The sequence below is a fragment of the Nannobrachium achirus genome (genome assembly GCF_963921795.1).
Source record: "Nannobrachium achirus genome assembly, chromosome: 17".
Lineage (NCBI taxonomy): Eukaryota > Metazoa > Chordata > Actinopteri > Myctophiformes > Myctophidae > Nannobrachium > Nannobrachium achirus.
In genome coordinates, this window is record NC_137824.1 from 28,445,774 (window position 1) to 28,463,970 (window position 18,197).

The 18,197-nt window shown below is 40.1% G+C and overlaps 2 protein-coding genes across 5 annotated transcripts; one reads left to right on the forward strand and one right to left on the reverse strand.

Moving 5' to 3' along the window:
• Positions 1 to 158: 158 nt before the first annotated feature.
• On the reverse strand, positions 159 to 9,794 carry LOC308301766 (glutathione reductase, mitochondrial-like). Of its 4 annotated transcripts, none has more exons than XM_080745867.1 (13): positions 9,533 to 9,794; positions 8,904 to 9,066; positions 8,076 to 8,102; positions 7,635 to 7,723; positions 5,322 to 5,391; positions 4,995 to 5,142; positions 4,530 to 4,584; positions 4,003 to 4,102; positions 3,664 to 3,903; positions 2,643 to 2,754; positions 2,256 to 2,387; positions 956 to 1,089; positions 159 to 850 (listed from the first exon to the last, which is right to left on the reverse strand). In XM_080745867.1, the coding sequence occupies exons 1-13, from the start codon at positions 9,595 to 9,597 to the stop codon at positions 701 to 703; spliced, it is 1,485 nt and encodes a 494-aa protein (XP_080601993.1). In that variant the 5' UTR covers positions 9,598 to 9,794; the 3' UTR covers positions 159 to 700. The 4 variants fall into 4 exon arrangements, with proteins under 4 accessions (XP_080601993.1, XP_080601992.1, XP_080601995.1 ...); XM_080745866.1 differs by having other exon boundaries at positions 8,904 to 9,090; XM_080745869.1 differs by lacking the exon at positions 9,533 to 9,794 and having other exon boundaries at positions 8,912 to 8,969.
• A 2,130-nt stretch (positions 9,795 to 11,924) lies between these two features.
• znf518b (zinc finger protein 518B) lies at positions 11,925 to 16,908 on the forward strand. Its single transcript, XM_080746303.1, has 2 exons — positions 11,925 to 12,056; positions 13,131 to 16,908. Exon 2 carries the CDS (start codon positions 13,266 to 13,268, stop codon positions 15,774 to 15,776), a length of 2,511 nt encoding a protein of 836 aa, XP_080602429.1. The 5' UTR covers positions 11,925 to 12,056; positions 13,131 to 13,265; the 3' UTR covers positions 15,777 to 16,908.
• Positions 16,909 to 18,197: the final 1,289 nt, after the last annotated feature.

Consider the following 18,197-nt stretch of genomic DNA (forward strand, 5'->3'; position numbering starts at 1 on the left):
CTAAGCCAGATGGTCCCTGGACCCCACTTTGAAAACCACTAACATGAGACATGACATATTATGGCTCAATTCCACATACTCACAAAAGATAGGATCCAGGCAAAAAAATCTACAAAGTTGCATTTTAATCTCTAAATGGTGAAACACATATAGCTTAACATGTTTATTGAAACTCTTTACAGTACAGTAGATTGTATAGTTGGTAAGATTGTGACCTTGGACTGGTAGCAAAAAACAGGCAGCAAGGTTTGCAATGTTCATTCAATAAATGTCTGACAAATTAAATGGTTTATACACATATACACTATGAGAAATGCTTTGACTTTACCAAGCAAATAACTTGACAACAATAATTGTAGGGCCACCACTTCCAATTCACAATAATCAAAATTGAATCCTCAACATTGAATGAAATTTATCAGCACTGCCTGAAAGACCCACAATACAATTGAAAAAAAAGAAAGAAAAAAAAAAACCTTGTGTTGGTCCATTTAGGTAAATTTTGATGGGAAAATTATCAAACGCCTCACACAAATAAGGTCACTTATAGAGAAAAAATAAGTAGGTAATAGATCTTATACAACAACTTATCAAGCTGTTGTGAGAGTATATGGAGGATTGATTATCCAATTATGCTGATCATAATATGCTAGTGATATTGGGCGGCAAGAAGGGACTTCTGTTTTGTTCGTTTTTTTTCTTAACGCATTGTGACCAACTCCTCAGACGAGGTGGGGTGAATGGCAATGGTGTTGTCAAAATCTGCTTTGGTGGCTCCCATCTTTATGGCTACAGCAAAGCCCTGGAGCATCTCATCACATCCTAGGCCCTGCATATGCAGGCCTACCACCTGGAAAGAAGGATTCACAGTTTAAGGCACACTCTTAAACCATGTAGAACAACCAAGGGATTTGTGATAGATACTGTAGGTGTATTTTGCCTAAATGCCACATACCTTCTCCTCCTTGCCCACACACACCAGTTTCATGACAACCTGGGACTTCCTGGTTGTGAGGGAATGATACATTGGAGTGAAGGAAGTGGTGTAGGTCTTTACATTCTCCTTCCCGCTGGTTTTAATGGCCTCCGCTGTAACATCAAAGTATAATGGAGTGATTTATAATAATTTGTTGCAGTGATTCTCTACCTTTTTAGTGTCAAGGACCACTAATTAGCTATGCATTATTCTTTTTGGTGTATGTAGTCGTGCCAATTGCCCTCCCCACAGATTTCAGTGTTGCCAGTGCTATTGTATCCTACTGGCTTACCTGCCAGTGACAAGCCCCACCAAAAGGAAGTAAGGCCTCTGTCCTACTCTTCCTGTTCAACACCCCCCATTGAAAGGTAACATGTCATTAGGTCAAACACCCTTTGGATCGACCACCAAACTCTAACCCAAACCCTAATCCTAACCTCAGTAAAACTATAACTAACTCTAACCCTAACCCTAACCTCAGTAACCGTCACGCGGGTGATTATCTAACCTGCCGACGCTGTTCGACCCAACGGGAGTTCGACCTATGGGGCAGTCTCCCCATTGAAAGACGCCAACCTAGACCTAAGAGTCGCGAGCACAGTAGGGGCTTTTGAGCCGTGACATCATTTTGTAGGCAGAGGAGAACTCTGCCCACAGAGCATTTTCTGTCCCTCGCTATTTCAACAGATCCAAGACAAAAATAACGACTAAAGTATAATTCTAACACTTTCCTTTCAACAACAAAGAGAAGAAAAATGTGTAAATAGTAAAAATAGTAAAAAGATTCACGGAAACTGGGGGCAGAAATTCTCCTCTGCCTACAAAATGATGTCATACTTAACAGCCCCTGACACTTGGCAAAGATGCACCATGTTGAATTTAAATCCCTAGATTCTACGGTGGTGGACTATTTGATGTTACCTCTGGGACCCAAATTAAATTTTGGTGGGACATGGTCCATTTGCTCCAGAATTCCTTTACTATCTATGTACTACTGTAGGTATAAATATAACGGCGACAAAAAAAAAATATTTTCTCTAGTTGTATTTACTTGTAAATTAATTGGTGAAGATTAACAATGAATCACTTAGCTGGGTACCCCTTGGAACATCTTCAAGGACCTGCCATTGAGAACCACTGCTGTTACTTTATTGTACAGTGTAATAGAAATGAACATTTGAATGTTACCAATCATGAGGTATTGGAATGTATATCAGAAAATCACGTTTGGTTCTTTGGAATTTCTACAGTTAAATGAAGCCACCTTCCACACGCTCACCTTCCGTTAGACCAACCGTGCCGATAGGTGGGTGGGCAAAGACAACAGTGGGAATGTTGGAATAGTCCACTTTGGATTCAGGCTTTCCCTCAAACAGCCGGTGTGCCAGCTTTCTACCTGCAGCAATGGCAACTGCCCATGCACAAAACAAAACAAAAATACACCAATGCAATAAAGTATAATGCAAACAAATATTTAAACAGTTAGCTGTTATAGCTACTGATATTGATTGGCATAAAATGTTTTTTTTTGTGCCTATATCAAGGAAATATAAAATTGCACCTACATACTATGAAATGCATTGTTTTATAGGGGAAATAACATCAACCAATAACAGACTTTCCCTGTTGTTACAGGATTAGAAACATGATTTTAGGGAGAGCCTACCAGGTGTGAGGAGGGCCTTGCCACACACATCCCCAACAGCATAGATACCCGGACGGCTGGTATTTTGGAACTCATCCACCACAATATTGCCTATTTGGTCTGTATCAATACCCTGGTAAGCAAAAAAGACAAGAATAAATATTGAAGCAAGCCTATTTGGTAACAATTTATTTCCATACACTAGTGCCTGTTTATTTAACCTGTTGATTAATCTAAGAAAAACTATTGCAACATTTTCAACAATGCATTAAACTCTCTGACAAATACATTAGGAACAAATCTAACAACACAATGTTAGTACAACAAATTTGCATTATGTGTGAGGAGGATCTTTGATATGGATTATTACTTCCATTGTAAACCCATGACATAAAAAGACTTGTATTTTTACATTTTAAATATAAGTACATAAGAGTAAAGTATTTGGTTTTGGTTTCTAAACTCAACTTTGTAGCATGACTAGGCAAGGCTACAGAGCATCCAGTGTCTCCTTTAAAGAGTTTGAACAAGCTTTGAAATGCCCTTCTATTTGCTATTACACATATAGAATAGAGTGGCGAAGTCCGGACGTCAAAACCACACCCTCGGATACATTTTTCTTTTTTACATTCTTAATCCCATAGACTTTTTAAAAATCACATAACGTAAGAACTGTTCCAAAACAAAAGAACAACAACAGGTTTGGGCATTCTGTTAGGGAGGTGGCTCCGTCTCTGAAGTAGTATTGGAAAATTACATCCCGTGATTCACTGTCCCCGTGAAGCATGTCATGCTGTCAAAAACATTCCTGAAATTCCTACTTTTCATGACATTTGTTATCAGTGTGTGTAATTTAGTTTGTTTGATGAAACAACTGACAACGTTACTCTCCTACAGAAAGAAAAAAATCCAAATTGGCTATTTTTGGCAAAGATATTTAGTGTATCAACATGTATCAACATCAGTATTGTAGCCAGCATATTTTGTCTCATAGATTAAAAGCCAATGAAATGGCCTGTAATACAAAACTGTCAATATTTACCATCTGTTTGAGGCCGAGTCCAGCAGTGTTGGGTACTCTACCGATGGCCCAAAGGAGACAGTCCACTCCTTGGATAGTACTGATTTTCTCCTCCGGATCTGTGGTGACAACTGTCACCTCCAGGCCCTGGTCTGTTTTACTCACTGACTTCACCTGACTATTCTTCATTAGTTCTATGCCAGAGCTTTGCAGTTCATTTGTGCAGTTTGAACTTATGAGTGTGTCAAAGTTCCGTAAGACCTGCAGCGAATATATGAAAAAGGGTGAGAAAAAAGTTTCTCAGAACACTGAAATCAAGATTTAGTCAACCAGTATTTCTGATGAGCCAATCAATCTTACCTCTGACTGTCGAATTATGAGAGATGTTTTGGATCCCAGGGTAGACAGAATGCCAGCCATCTCCACTGCAATATATCCTGCTCCTACAACAACACTGCGCCTGTTGAGATGATGTACGGTATATTTAACATATACTGTATGCACATCTAATAACAGTATGAAGACATATCTTTCCAACTTAACTCAGTTTATGGTCATATCACTTTACACACTAGGTAAAAAGACTGAGTGATGATATTTTGTACAAACTATCTTAAAGGGGCCACACCATGCTTTTAAAAATATATATTTTATATAAATATTGGTCCATAATACGGTTGTATACAGGTTTTAGCCTAAACAACCACTCAGATATTGAAATTTCATGTTCATAAAATCACTGAAATTAAAGGCAAGGCTTAGAGTTAATGAATTGTTTTTTTTGGGGGGGGCTCTAAGAGACACTGGGAAGACCCCAAAAAAAAGAAGAAAAAAAAGAAAAGAAAAATGTGAAATTTATGGTGTAGTCCCTTTAACACATATCTTACTTTGGAAGGCTCTCAAGTTCAAAAAAGCCATCACTGGTGATGCCGAGACTTGCTCCTGGAATTATTAACAAACAAAACCATTATATATGTATATTTTAATAATTTGTTTTGTGATTGTTGTAATATTCTGATCTGAACAGCTACACGTTTCATTAAAAGCTACACAATACAAATACATAAATGTCTATACAGTATCTACTTATGTGGCACCCTTTGTTGCTTTTGCACTGTGTATTGTATGTTAATTGATATCAATTACAGGACAGTATGTGTTATTACTGTTTTCAGATACATAGTAGAATATTTTACCATGTTATGCTAAAAGCACCAATACCATTACCAGATGTATCTAAAATAAACATTTGTACTTATTATGGAATGTATCCGTTAGAATCCGTTAAACTACATGTTTCCTGCTTAATCAAACAGCTGTATTTCAGAATAATGTCAATTAACATCTTTTACCTGGGATTTCACTATCACTCATTTCAGAAGGGCGCCCTCCAGTGGCAATCAGGATGTGAGGTGCTGTATACTTCTTCCCATTGACCTCCACTGTAGGCTCAGGGTCATCTGTGAACCTGGCAGGACCTTGAATAGTTTCAATTTTAGCCTGAAGGAAAAGAGTTGTCGTTATTTTGTCTGCAGACAGACAGTAAGTCAGACTACAACTTTACTGTGCATTGCCACAAAGCCTTAAAGGGCTCACAAAAAAAAAAACATTTTCTAGATGGGACTAGATGTGAATTTGTTTAATTTCTAGAGGAGTAAATCCCCCAAAAAGATCTTTACCTTGTCAAGGTTACTGCGATAAATATTATTCAGGCGACTGATGTAGGCATCCCTTTTAGGCTTGAGAGTTCTACAAACAAATCATAAAAGCAAATTGAAAAATTAATCCAGAGAATGTTTCTCATCATGCATGCTTTCTATTCAATGTCATCTAGATTTGCACACTTTACTTGCCCAGTGCCACCACAGTTGAGCAAAAAATGAATTGGCCAACAACCAGTTCCTCTGGTGTAATTGGAGCGTAAATGTATTTCCTTGCACGGCTATGTTGCAATTTCCAGTAAGGTATGTGTAGAAAAGAAAACTAGACCAGGTCACCTGGTTCTGCCAGACCCGCAATGAAAATCAGAATGCAAGGAAGGGGGGGGGGGGGGGGTGGATCAATCTTAGTCTGGGCACTGAACTAACACATGAACACACAGGATTGTATAGGCTGAGCAGCTGGAAATGTTTCTGAGCTTGTAGATGGGCTGAGGAATTTATAGTGTCAGCAGCTCGTCAGCCAACTCAACTCAGCTGGTCCTGTACAGGTGACGGCACTCAAGGCAATCAGCCGAGCAAGGGAAGGGAGGGGCAGATGAGCAGTCAGAGGCAAACACAGGCACACTGAGGAAAAGAGGGACCGACCGACCGACCGACCGACAGACCGACAGACCGACAAAGCCTTTTGTAGGCCGACCCCCTGGGTCTGGCAAAAAGTCAGGTCTGTGCAGGAAAAAAAGGGGTGGAATTACCTGCCTGAAGAGCTCAAACTACCTAATGCAGCTTCTACTTTCAAATCACTTAAAGGGCAAATTTTTGAGTTGCTTTTATATAACCTGGGATCTTGTGTAGCTTCTCACGTTTTGTTTCAGATTCAGAAGACCTAGATGAAGGCTAGATGTACTAGTGATGCATTTTGCATCATATGATGCTGAAATACTAAAATTCTAAAAAAACACAGATTGAACACAACAAATAACTCAGGATTGTGTTGATCGTCTCCCAAACAACAATAAAATAAGATTGGGTTGTCCCAGAGGTGAAATGGCCCTTTAAGGTCGTTGCACACTGCGTTTATCGGCCGAATATAGGAGTGAATTTCGGAGCACGTAAATAAAGAAATCAACCTCACATATGTCAATCACGTTTGCACACTGCTGCCCGTTTTGTATTTATTTTAGGACCACTGGGTCCCTTGCTCTCTCTCTCTCTCTCCTTGCCCTGAAAAACGCATTTCGCTACGAAAATACGCAGCAGCGTGAAACCAGCTTTACAGTGAAGAAGTATTAATTTATCCAAAGAGTAAAGAAAATAAATACATTTTCTCCAAAGACGTTATCAAATAACTAATATTTGATAGAATGTGTTTCTTTTTGGAACACAGTTCTTGTGACGTGATGCTAAGATGACCCTATAGTATTTCAATAGAAAAAATACTTCAGTGACCCAGGGTCACTGAAGGGACTTTGATACTCCATGCCACTTGGCTATAGGGTCACCCCAAGATACAATGCATTCACTGCCAGAGTATGTCGTTTCAATCATTTAATTCACTGTCAAGTGTTTCTGGTCTCCTTTTTTATTTGTATACCACCATGCTATAACGCACTTTGTGGACTGGATCAGTGTTATTTAAAAAACATTTTAGACCTGAAATGCATCCGTGTCACTCGACATTTTAACCACTTTAACCATTATTTCATGCTTTAACTTTAACCATTATTTTATGCTTTAACTATTAAAAAATAGCAGATATACAAGCTCACAGCGTGGCACCGAGTGTGGCGCTGTGAGCTTGTAGAACTACTATTTTTGAAAAATCTTGAAAGTGTATGAAGACAATATTTTTGGTATTTTTCAGATCTTCATGGGTTAAATAATGTCATGTGCATTACTATTACGGTATTAAATGTTTCTGCTGTGTTTGGCCCATTGACTGTAACCTTCAAACAACCATATCATTCAGAGTCATCTTGTGTAAACAGGTTGTACTTGATCAGTGTTATATAAATAATATTCATTACTATTATTAAATGTTTCTGCTGTGTTTCACACATTGACTGTAACCTTCGAACAACCATATCATTCAGAGGCATCTTGTGTAAACAGAGGGTGTGTCTCAACCGCTCAACAGCAAGAGAGAGAAGTAGGCGAAAGGAAACCAATGAAATGGAATATCTGACTGAAAAGCTGGAGTATAAAGGTGGTATCACTTTCCACAGAACATCTAACAAGCATCCCTTTGTTGCCATCTTCCTACACCTTATCATGTCTGGATATCAAATGTGTGTGTAGCCTCAATACAATAGAAGCAGGAGGAACATTACTTACTCCCAGCGGAAGTGACCGTTTGTATTTTCAAAGCCATAGTCAGAGTGATCGTGCAGGTATTCAGCATGGACCGCTGCATTCCACATGACCTATGAAGGAAGATAGACACTCTGATTTAAAAGAGACAGCGTCTCAAGATAACAGAGACAAAGTTCTCAACATTACTCCTATCAAAGTAATTATTTTAGTGTTTTTTTTAACTGCAAAAGTAAAACGTGTGACATCAATTATCAGGGTTTATTAGCTCAATTTAAACATGTGGCACTCAATTGCGCTCTGGCAGTTTACAATACACAAATATTTATTAGCCTAATATTATTTATTAATTCTGATTACGGTAAGAAGACTGAAAAAAAAGAATGGCTGTTGAAACAATGTTTGAGGTCTATTCCATCAGACTGACAAACAAACAGAAAACAAACAATAGAAAAGGAACATTACCTTCTTTGGGACACAGCCAACATTAACCTAAAATAAATAAAATGTGACAAAGAGAATGGTTTAAGCTTGGGTAAAATAAATAAATAATAGACAACCAATGTTCCATTAATAAGAGGACATAATAATAACAATAAGGGTAATAATATATATATATATATATATATATCAAATGTATATAGCCCTTTTCTAAGTACAAAAATACACTTTATATGGGGGAAGTAGGGAACAAAAAAAACATGGTTCTGTTATTCATTTCTGATTTTTTAACTTCACGTTTATATGTCATGTTGTTACTTCCTAGTTCATCATAGGTAGGCATATATGAATATGATAAACCAAGTATGGTTCATCATCTTTTGCAAAGACATACTCTCATATACTGTATCTCGCTACTCTTTCTCCAATCCTCCTTATTGTATAGGGCCTAATATTTTATTATAATATTAAGGTGGCCTGGTCAATGAGTAACTTGTATCTTGAGCAATAATGTCATCCTTCTTACTGGGAGGTAACAGACAGACATTCCCTGCTAAAAAGTCAGCAGACTCAGCAATGAATAACAGAACCATACATTGCCAAGTGTGTGTATCATACACTTGGCAATACAGTATCAGTTGGATCCGTCCCGTGGCATTTGCTTTTAACAGACTGCTAAACAACTAACAACATTGTGAACAAAAAAACATTCCACAACAAAAAGGAGTCTGGAGGTTTCGCAGTGCGCCTGTTATCTGCATCTGCACGTGACAGATGCAGCGGCCAGTTGATCAAACAGTATCTATTCTGTACTGTAGTATTCAGAATATATAACTTGTGTTCGTTACTCACGCAGGTACCTCCGAGTCTGTGACTTTCTATCACCGCGGCGGTGGCCCCGAGCTCTGCCGCCCTCCGTGCGCCTGCCAGACCCCCAGAACCCCCGCCGATCACCAGCAGATCGAAGCGTGTTGCTGCCGACTGCGAGGCCATGACGATGCTCCGACGGTGATGTCTGTGAAACAAGGAAATCAAATTCCTGGGCGGAATGAAAGGTAGAGTTTGTGTTCTGCTGAGGCAGAACAATGCCATAACCAGGAAGAACACACGCGTTGTATAGACGAGTGGAGAGATGGGAGGGTCAAGTGAATGCAACCCGCTGCTGTGTCACTATGAATTACAACAATGGTTTGCAAATCCCACAAAGTGTTCACAATGGTCATGGTGAGGATGCTCTCACTGGGCTACAGTCAGTAAGGGAAAACAATAATAATTACAATAAACGTATATTTATCCCTAGGTAAATTATCTTCTGTAAAGATGAAAGATGCATGTATAAGCAAACAATTGTGGAAGTGGAACTATCTTTTAAAGTCACTGTGAGTGAACTAGTGCAGTCAAGAGAATAACTGGGCTTCGGGTACTTGCACAGTTTGTAGCCATCTTAATAATAGTATAATGACTATAGTCTCTATACTCACCTCGGCAATGCATGGCACACTGAAACGGTACAACAGAGCGGTAGTCTGCGAAGTCTAAAGAACATGTTTATTTTAAATTATTTATGGCTTGTTCAAAGTCATTTTAATTAGAGACACATGATAGTCTACTGTGCACCGGAGTCCGTTATTTGTTCTCTCCCTGGGCTTAGCCTGCGTGGATGGAGTTGTATTTAACTCTATCAGTAAATACAGTGTACCAGTCCGCTTATTACTCCTGTCTCCCTGCGCTTAGCCTGCGTGGACAGAGTTAAACTTCACTCGGCGTGGATCATTCGGTCAACAACACATAGCAATGGTGTGGTAAACACAGCAGGGGCGTAGGCAGCGGTAGGCGAACGAGGCGACCGCCTACCAACTGAGAAATGATCTGGCAAAAAAAAAAAAAAAAAATCTCAAAAAAAAAAAAAAAAAAAAAGTCTCTTATTTCCATTGTGTAAAGGCCTGACTGGGCAGTAGGCCTACAGTGTGGAGAGGACCATAGGCCTATAGAATGTCGCTCAACCAGTTCCATTCATTGACTAGTAGGCGGCCTGGCCATTGAGAAAGTGTTACCCTTTTAGAGATATGTAAATTTGGGCTGCCGGGCTATTTAACTCAAGTCGCAACAACAGAGACAATAACACACTGAACAAAGTCCATTCTGCTTTCCTCCTACCTGTAGGATATCCTCTGTTCCAAATGAATAAAGTCCTTAATGTAGTATAGGTAAACAGCTTCCAAACACAATACGTGATCATTGTGTTGTTTAAATCCAGCACTGCTGGATTAAGAATTGACATCGTGTTGTCTCTCCAGCTGTAGCATATTAAAACTCATTAACAAGCCTCTTCCATAAATGTAAGGCCCATTCCCACTGGGCCAGATAACAGATAAAAAATATATCTATAATATCTACCACAGATAGAAGTACCTGTGGCAAATATCTGTGCATGGTAGATATATATATATTTTTTTTATCTGTTATCTGGCCCAGTGGGAATGGGCCTTAAATAAAAAATAAAATGTTTTTCATTAAAGGAGTAGTTCACTCTCAAAATTATCGATATTTTCAAGCTCAAGCCCCGCCGCATGTTGTTGTGAGCCATGTATTTTAAGGGACACAAGTTTACTTTGAACTAATTTAGCTAGTGTTGTAATCACAAGTTGAAATAGGCCTATATGTCACTATTTGGGAGCAATGTTCGCCTTGTTTGTAATGCTCCATACTGTGCTTTTTGAAAGGGGGGGGGGGGGGGGGGTTGGCATTTCGCCTACCAAAATTTAATTCCTGGCTACGCCCCTGAAACACAGGCTCGGCATCAAGTTCAAAACACTTCCTGTTTCATCATCACGGCGTGAATGAACGAGGTGAACGCATATCTGAACCCAGAAACGTGAGCCGTGAAAGCCTGGCTACGCGAGGCTATCTGAAGTGACCGAAGTGACCCTATGATCTGAACCGTGTTCGTGTTGCGCAATGTAAATATCAATGGATGTTGTTGTAACAGCACCGAACAACAGCGCCTAATCATACTGGCCGCACACACGTTGGCCAAGTCCCAAAAGTGTATTTGAGGGCGCAGAGAAGGAGATAAACACTTTGGCACGTGGGCTAGTGCGGCCACATTGATTGAATAAAGTTTTGGTTATCTTTTTCTGTAGGTGACGGTCGCCAGTCGCCACCACAAAGAGGACTGGTGTGTGCGCTCTGCGTGCGTGTCATTCCTGTGTGAAGTCTGTGAACTTCGTAAAACCTAATTTCAGGCCACATGTGCCCATTACATTTTTAATAAACAATATCGACAATTAAGAAATCTTATTATCAAAGCCGTCTACTATATAGTATTTACAACAATAGACAAACATTGCTGTGTCTGTCATCGTCAGAGGGCGTGCATGTCCGTCGACGTCCAATGAAAACCATTACGCTGTATTCGTAGGCAAATGTGAAGCGAAACGCGTCACAAGGCTTGCCGATATCTGTGGAAAGCCTCCTTTCGATTTACTGCTCAGTGCTCAGATCCGGTGTAGAACCCGCCTACTGTATCCGGAACTTTGTAAGAACACATACACGAACTGTCTCCGTATCCGCTCAAGACCGGATCTTCAGGGCTGTAACGTAAATGGCTTCAAGAAAGACACGCAGAGGAGTCAGGACGGACATTCAAAGAAGGCAACGACACCCAGAGCTGTCTGTGTGTCTATAGCACATGCGCAGTAGAAAACAATGGTCAAACCACTCGTGTCTGCGCAATGTGCGCATGCTCTTACCGGTAAGTAAGCTGTGTGGCTTCTCCTTCCTATACCTCTATGCTCCTTCATCCTAGCTGAGGGTTCGGAATAGCCAACAGTACGCACATTACGTCTCCGAGGATACAAGACAGAGAGGATAGGATAACGTTAGCAGCGCCGCACCGATTGCCCGTGTTAGTAAACGTCTCCAATTACTGAACGCCAACAACATTCACGTCGACGCTTCCATAAGTTAAACTGTCGAATCCGTCGATGAACAACATTTCAGCTGGTATGTGTACTGTTGAAATTCGTCCCCGTTACCTTGCGGTAACGTGTAAACAGTGAACTTGGGCCTTCGCCTTTGCAACCCCGCTCCGTTATGACTGGGGGCCATTTTTTCTTCTTCATTTATTATAACTAACATAATATATTTTACCACTGTTAATGCGTTTAGTTGCTATTGATGAATGAGTGGGTGGGTGGACAGACGGACGGACGCGTTTGTTGTGCATGCAGATGCTGTGTGCTGAAACACTTAGCATGCATAGCCTAGCCTTCAGGGAGAGAAAACCCTACTTGATGCCATGGAGGGTGCGGGAGAGCAGCTTCCGGATAATGATAATGAATTTATTTGTATTGCACATTTCTAGACATAGTCACAAAGTGCTTTACAGAGCAGCAAAACTACAACAAAAGAAAGATCACTGTATAAAAGGCACAGTAGGCATAACAGGTAAAATAGACACTTACAGGTAAATAGACACATACAGTAAATTAAGCAAAAATAAAAGCAAAAATGAATTAAAATGTATGAAAAGCTAACATGATAAGCACTATGCCAAGTGTTGCCGTTGTAACCAGGGTTCATCATAACCATGTTAGCTTGTGGTGGACATTTTTGTCAATTTTTTTTTTTGCCACAGACATACAAGATGAGTAGACAAACTGGCCCTAAATGACCATACCAAGTGGTCTGTAGTGTAGTGTAACTCTGAGTGTGACAATTGGACGAATTTGGAACCCGTGTTTGATTCCATTTGTACACTCTCACGAGTTAATTTTGTCCTTGCATATAGTGGACTCCTAATATGCCACACATGGCGTCAGTAAATCAGTGTCATTCATATTTTGAAGAAAATCTGGAGACTGACATAGAGTAATTGGGTCTTATGATCAAAAGAAGTCTAGAATGTGCCATGGAAAAGGCCAAGTCTTGCCACGGACACATCGATGACCCCTGGTTGTTACGTTGTTATGATAAGTCACTCTGGATTAAGAGCGTCTGCTAAATGTTTAACATGTAAATTGTATGATACAGGTGTTTCAATCATGCAACATTTTTGTCTTTATTATTTCTATACAGGAAGAAGGCACCAATGCGCCCAGGTCCACTGTGTCAAACACGTACCCTCCCCCTACTGCCTGGGGGGGAACTTGGACATGAATGGCAAAGAACCAATATTTTGAAGATACACTTTAGGATTATTATCTACTAGCCATGCAGCCCGCCAGTTATCAAAGGACGGCGGAATTGAATCGACAGCATGACATGTTGGGTTTGGATTCTATGTTAAACCCCTCACAAGCAATGTATTGTGAGAAGTGTGGATATGTTTCTTCAGACCCTGCAGTATTCAACAAGCACATGTTGGAACATTTGGCAACAAAATATTACTGCTTTTACTGCAATCATGTGTCTTACAGCAAGGCAGAGTTGCATGTACACCTGGAACAACATACCACAAAGTATCCGTACACATGCCAGTACTGTGGTCTTGGCTACATGAGGGAGGACCTCCTTCTCAGTCACATTCGGTGTTTACATGTGAATCCTCCCAGCAAGGGGCTCAATAAACCTGAGGCGATAAAAAACCATCATGCTCCTGTCCCCAGTGCCTTGCCAAGAGTGACCATCAATGACACTTCATCAATGAGGCCACTTGTTCGTGTTACAGCACCACTCCTTCCACCTCCAGCTAGAATGGAAAAGGGCAGGCAGGGAAGTAAAGTAGTGGACACACATTTGCCCAGTGGTCCCAAAGTAGGTGAAACCCTGCTGTCCTGCACAGGTCAACACATGCAACACAACAGAGCTCTAACTGTCTCACTTCCAGATGAAGTGTCAATCCCTGCAGGCTGCCTGGTCGAGCTTATCGAGGTGAAAACCGTCAACGGGACAAAGGAATTAAAGCTGCGAATTGTTTCACAACAAGGAGATGAAGCGACGACAAAAGAAACTAGGAGCATAAGCTCCCAAAATGCCACATTTGGGAAACCATTATCTTCCACATCCAAGAACCCAAACACACAATCAGTGAGTGCAGCAATGTGCATGGTTAATAGAAAGCCATCTGAAACAAACACACTGAATGCAGAGCGTCCTGCAGTCCCAACAAAGGGAGCCACAAGCATTCCAAATTCAACTAGTAGAGGAGTATGTGGAACCAAGAGAACATTAAAAGAAATGCTGGACTCTGCTCAATGTCTTACAGTTCATCCACCTAAGGTTGCCAAGTACACACCAAATACCGCCACTGAAGGAACACGAGCAATCAAAATATCACCGCAAGAAACTTCGAAATCAAATGGAGCATATCCCACAATTTCTTTAGTGAAGCCGCCGTGTAATCTGTCAATAAGCAATGTGAGGAGCCTGACCAGCAACATGCCATATAAGACAAACGGTTTGATTTTAGAGAATCCTGCAAGTGTCTCAACTAGGAATGCCAGTCAACCAAAAATCCATATTCAGCCAGGACGGATGAACCAGGACCGAACTACTCAAGAACTACTCAAGTTGAAACATGATTATGGACTTTTTCTCCAAAAGCAACAGGGTCTTCTCAGAGCAACAAATGGACAAGAAACACTTTCAGTGTGTAAGGATAAAGTAAGTGTAGAGCCATCCTTGCGGAATCCAAATGATGGACACAAGCCATCAATCAGTCCTATACAAATAAGGCCATCAATCAGTCCTATACAAATAAGGCCATCAGTCAGTCCTATACAAATAAGGCTACCGAAAATGGGAGAAGATTCTACTCTTAAAAGCCAAAAGCCCTCCGCTTGGACACAGTCAAGAAGATGCGACGGTACTAGGCCCATTGTAGGAGATACACAAGAACCCAAGGGTTTTCCAGTGATCTCAAATGTGTTTTCTTTGTGTCCACAACCAAAGGCTGTCCAAGGTACCATGCAACCATTGGTAAAGGCTTTACAGGGTATAGTGATGAGCAAAAGCAACTCCCCTGTGACAATACCCCCAGTTTCTGCCAAGACCAGTAACATCGTCACAGGGCAAAAGGAGAAGACTACTGTGTCAGCGAGCTGTGCCCGGGTGGTCAAGGGGGACGTGGCCCCTCATAAGACACCAGTGACCCAAGAGACCAGCAATGCTGTAAAGTTGGAAAACGATGCATGCTCTCGGCTCGCTCAAACATCACCTCGGAATCTTTCAAAGCTGAGGAAAGAAGGAAAAATTAACTCTTTAAAAGACACTAAAAAGTATGGCCTTAGTCCTGCTCCAAAATCTCATCCCATAACAGCTCAAGATGATGCTTTGTTCAACACTGCTTTTAACAAGGATGCACCTACCACCCACGGCATTCCAGGGACGCCCCCGCACTTGTCAGAAAACATTGAGGACGCCTCCTCGAAATTCCTCACTGTGTCTTTAAGGAGGATAGGAGTAGGCTGGTGGAAACCTCAAAAGAAAAGGCTGAGGCCAAGTGAGGTGTTCCAGTTTAAGGCTCAACCTCACATGGACACTTCAAGTGACAATGCCATCCTTTGCCCAGCGCCACTGAAAGTAGACCAGCTGGTGAAACGTCCGGGCCCAAACCAGCCAGTGGTGGTGCTTAATCATCCCAAACCCCAGAGATCACCATCTATTACTGATACAGGAACTTCTGATGTACTTCCAAAGTGCCAAATCCTGAAGATGAGGTTGGGCAAAGTCATGGGACATAAATATGAGGTGATAGGCTGCACTGTAAGGGTCTTTTCCTGACTTTGTCGGGCTTGTTGTAATGCAGTGTTTCTCAAACTTTTAAATGTCAAGGTCTCCCCTTAACTCTGGGTTCACGTCGAAGTTACAGACTTGTATGGGTCAATTTAGACCCTTCTAAAGGAACCCACAGAGTCCCTGGAATCCACTTTGAGAACCACTGTTGTAATGAATGGACAAACTGTAGATTAAAGTTATTGACAAACGCAAGTTTAATATATTCCTGCGTAAGAATATAATGGGAAGATGTTCACATTTGGAAGAAATTCAACATTTAGTTCCATATTTTTTGTACAGACATGGAACAATTTTTAAGTGCAATGCAGTTTGATTGCTTTGAGCAACAAACATTTCCCCACTGTAGTAGCTAGCAGTCACGGGGTATCTATCTTAAGTACTGTCAGAAATAAGTGTTAAGACTTGAAAGTCATCTTGAATCATTAATGCATGTGCAGTGTATACTGTATACCCCCTTTCAAACGATTAAATTGTTTGTTTGTTTTTATCATTTGAGGTTATTAATCCCATCTCAGGCTAATCTTTTCATATTAATTGTGAAAACTAAATTACACTGAGTGAAAGCAAGCACATATCGCTGCTGTCATGAACCATACAACTTACCATGTTTATGTTCCAAAAAAAATGCTTACTGTACATGCTGGAGTTTCCAGATATGGGATTTCCTTTTTAAAACATGTACAGTATTACTGTATTCAGAACCATGTTATGCAAAAATATGTTTTGCATAGCAGTAGTGTCCAAGGCGACCACATTATAAAGTTGACCTGTGTATTCTTGTTTTTAAGTACAGTATGACCCTAATGTATAAAAAATGCTAGCCCCACCTAATATGATGGAGTTGCCAACTGTTTTATCCCTGAATTACTGTGTATATATTCTACTATGACTTAAATGACTAGTGTTCCTATTTTGTCTTATTACTAAAGCAAGCGTTCACGGTGAATCCTTCCACATGTTGTACAGTATATTTTATTTGTTTCAGGTGTGTTAAGGACACGCTGCCTCTTGTCTGAGGCTGCCTTGCAGCCATCAGTATTATACATTCTAGAAGTCTGTACATAGTTGTATTATTGCCTCTCAGTCTGAAACCTTTTCTTTGCCTTCCTGTCTTGGTTTTGCGTGGGAAAATATTATATTCTTTGAAAAAGACAGTTTTAATTTCAACTACCATATTTGTCATTGTGTTCATTCATTCATAAGTTTTGTATTAACTGCTGTGTAATTTTTCATAAAGATTTTTATTGAATGACATCATCACAGTGTATATATTAGTTTTTACACCTAGAGCTTGGAACAATTCTCATGCTAAATGCTATTAATACTAAGGGGATGATGTTGGGTAAAACACTTTTATTGATCCTGGAGGGAAATTCAGGTGTCGCAGGAATGAGAATGAAACACCTTTGGGGTGCAAGAGTCATGAATCAAACCAAACCATACATAAGAAAATATAATAAATAAAATACAGAACTGCAGGCCCTAGATATCTGCACTGGATCTTTTAATGAGTGAAGATGTCTACATTAACATATATAAATGTACATACATTTGGAAGTCTGAACTGAGTACAGTATATTAATATATGTATTGACTATCAATATGAGAATGGATACAATACAGTAAGAAGATCAAAAGTCTCAAAAAACCTAAAGATCAAAGGCTGTGTCTGACTAAAATCCCTTAAAAGGGAGATGCTGTGTGGGACCTCCTTTGTGCCTTTGATGTATACAACATCAACAATGAATTAAGAGAATATACATGTACTGTATATGGTATGTCATCAGACGAACAGTGAGTATCTGGATGAATCTACAATCTATCACCAGCCTATGAATGAATATAATCTACAGTTATCCTTATCAGGCATCAGTTATTAGTAAAGATTTCTCCCTGACAAATCAAGTCCACCATAGTCTGTCCTGTAGTGTAGCCCAATAGTCTGATGTGGTTTAAAAATAGGCTGAGAAAGTGAAGAAGGAGAAGCAATCATTTCACAATCTTCCCTGGTTATGTTGTCACTCTTTCAACATGGTGGGATCGGATGCACTCAAAAACATTTTGTGATGGGACTGTTTTGTTAATGTGTATAAGTAACAGTATAAGTATCACGGTCAAAGCCAAGGTTATGCTAAAAGGATAACGAAAACACCAGGGGCTTGTTTCCATAGTGGTCAGACCAATAAAGATGATATGAATTATCAGACTATTCATCCAGATACTGTAATTCAACAGCTGTCCTTACTCCTTAGGCATCAAAGTTAATCAATGTGCAGTAGTAGGGCTGTCTCAATTATTACATAATCGTCTAATCGCGATTATTTGACATAATCGCGATTATTTTTCATAATCGTTTCCATGTTGAAAAATGATCATATACTGTATGTAAAAAAAAAAGTCAAATAT

What these genes read in the sequence shown, in the direction of transcription:
- LOC308301766 (XM_080745866.1), bottom strand. Translation starts at nt 9,597, where the DNA reads ATGTTCTTTAGACTTCGCAGACTACCGCTCTGTTGTACCGTTTCAGTG. An exon ending in AACGGTCACTTCCGCTGGGA is followed by an intron (nt 5,392 to 7,634) that starts GTAAGTAATGTT and finishes ATTTGTTTGTAG; the next exon opens with AACTCTCAAGCCTAAAAGGG. An exon ending in CACGGTTGGTCTAACGGAAG is followed by an intron (nt 1,090 to 2,255) that starts GTGAGCGTGTGG and finishes TTGATGTTACAG; the next exon opens with CGGAGGCCATTAAAACCAGC.
- znf518b (XM_080746303.1), top strand. Translation starts at nt 13,266, where the DNA reads ATGCAGCCCGCCAGTTATCAAAGGACGGCGGAATTGAATCGACAGCAT.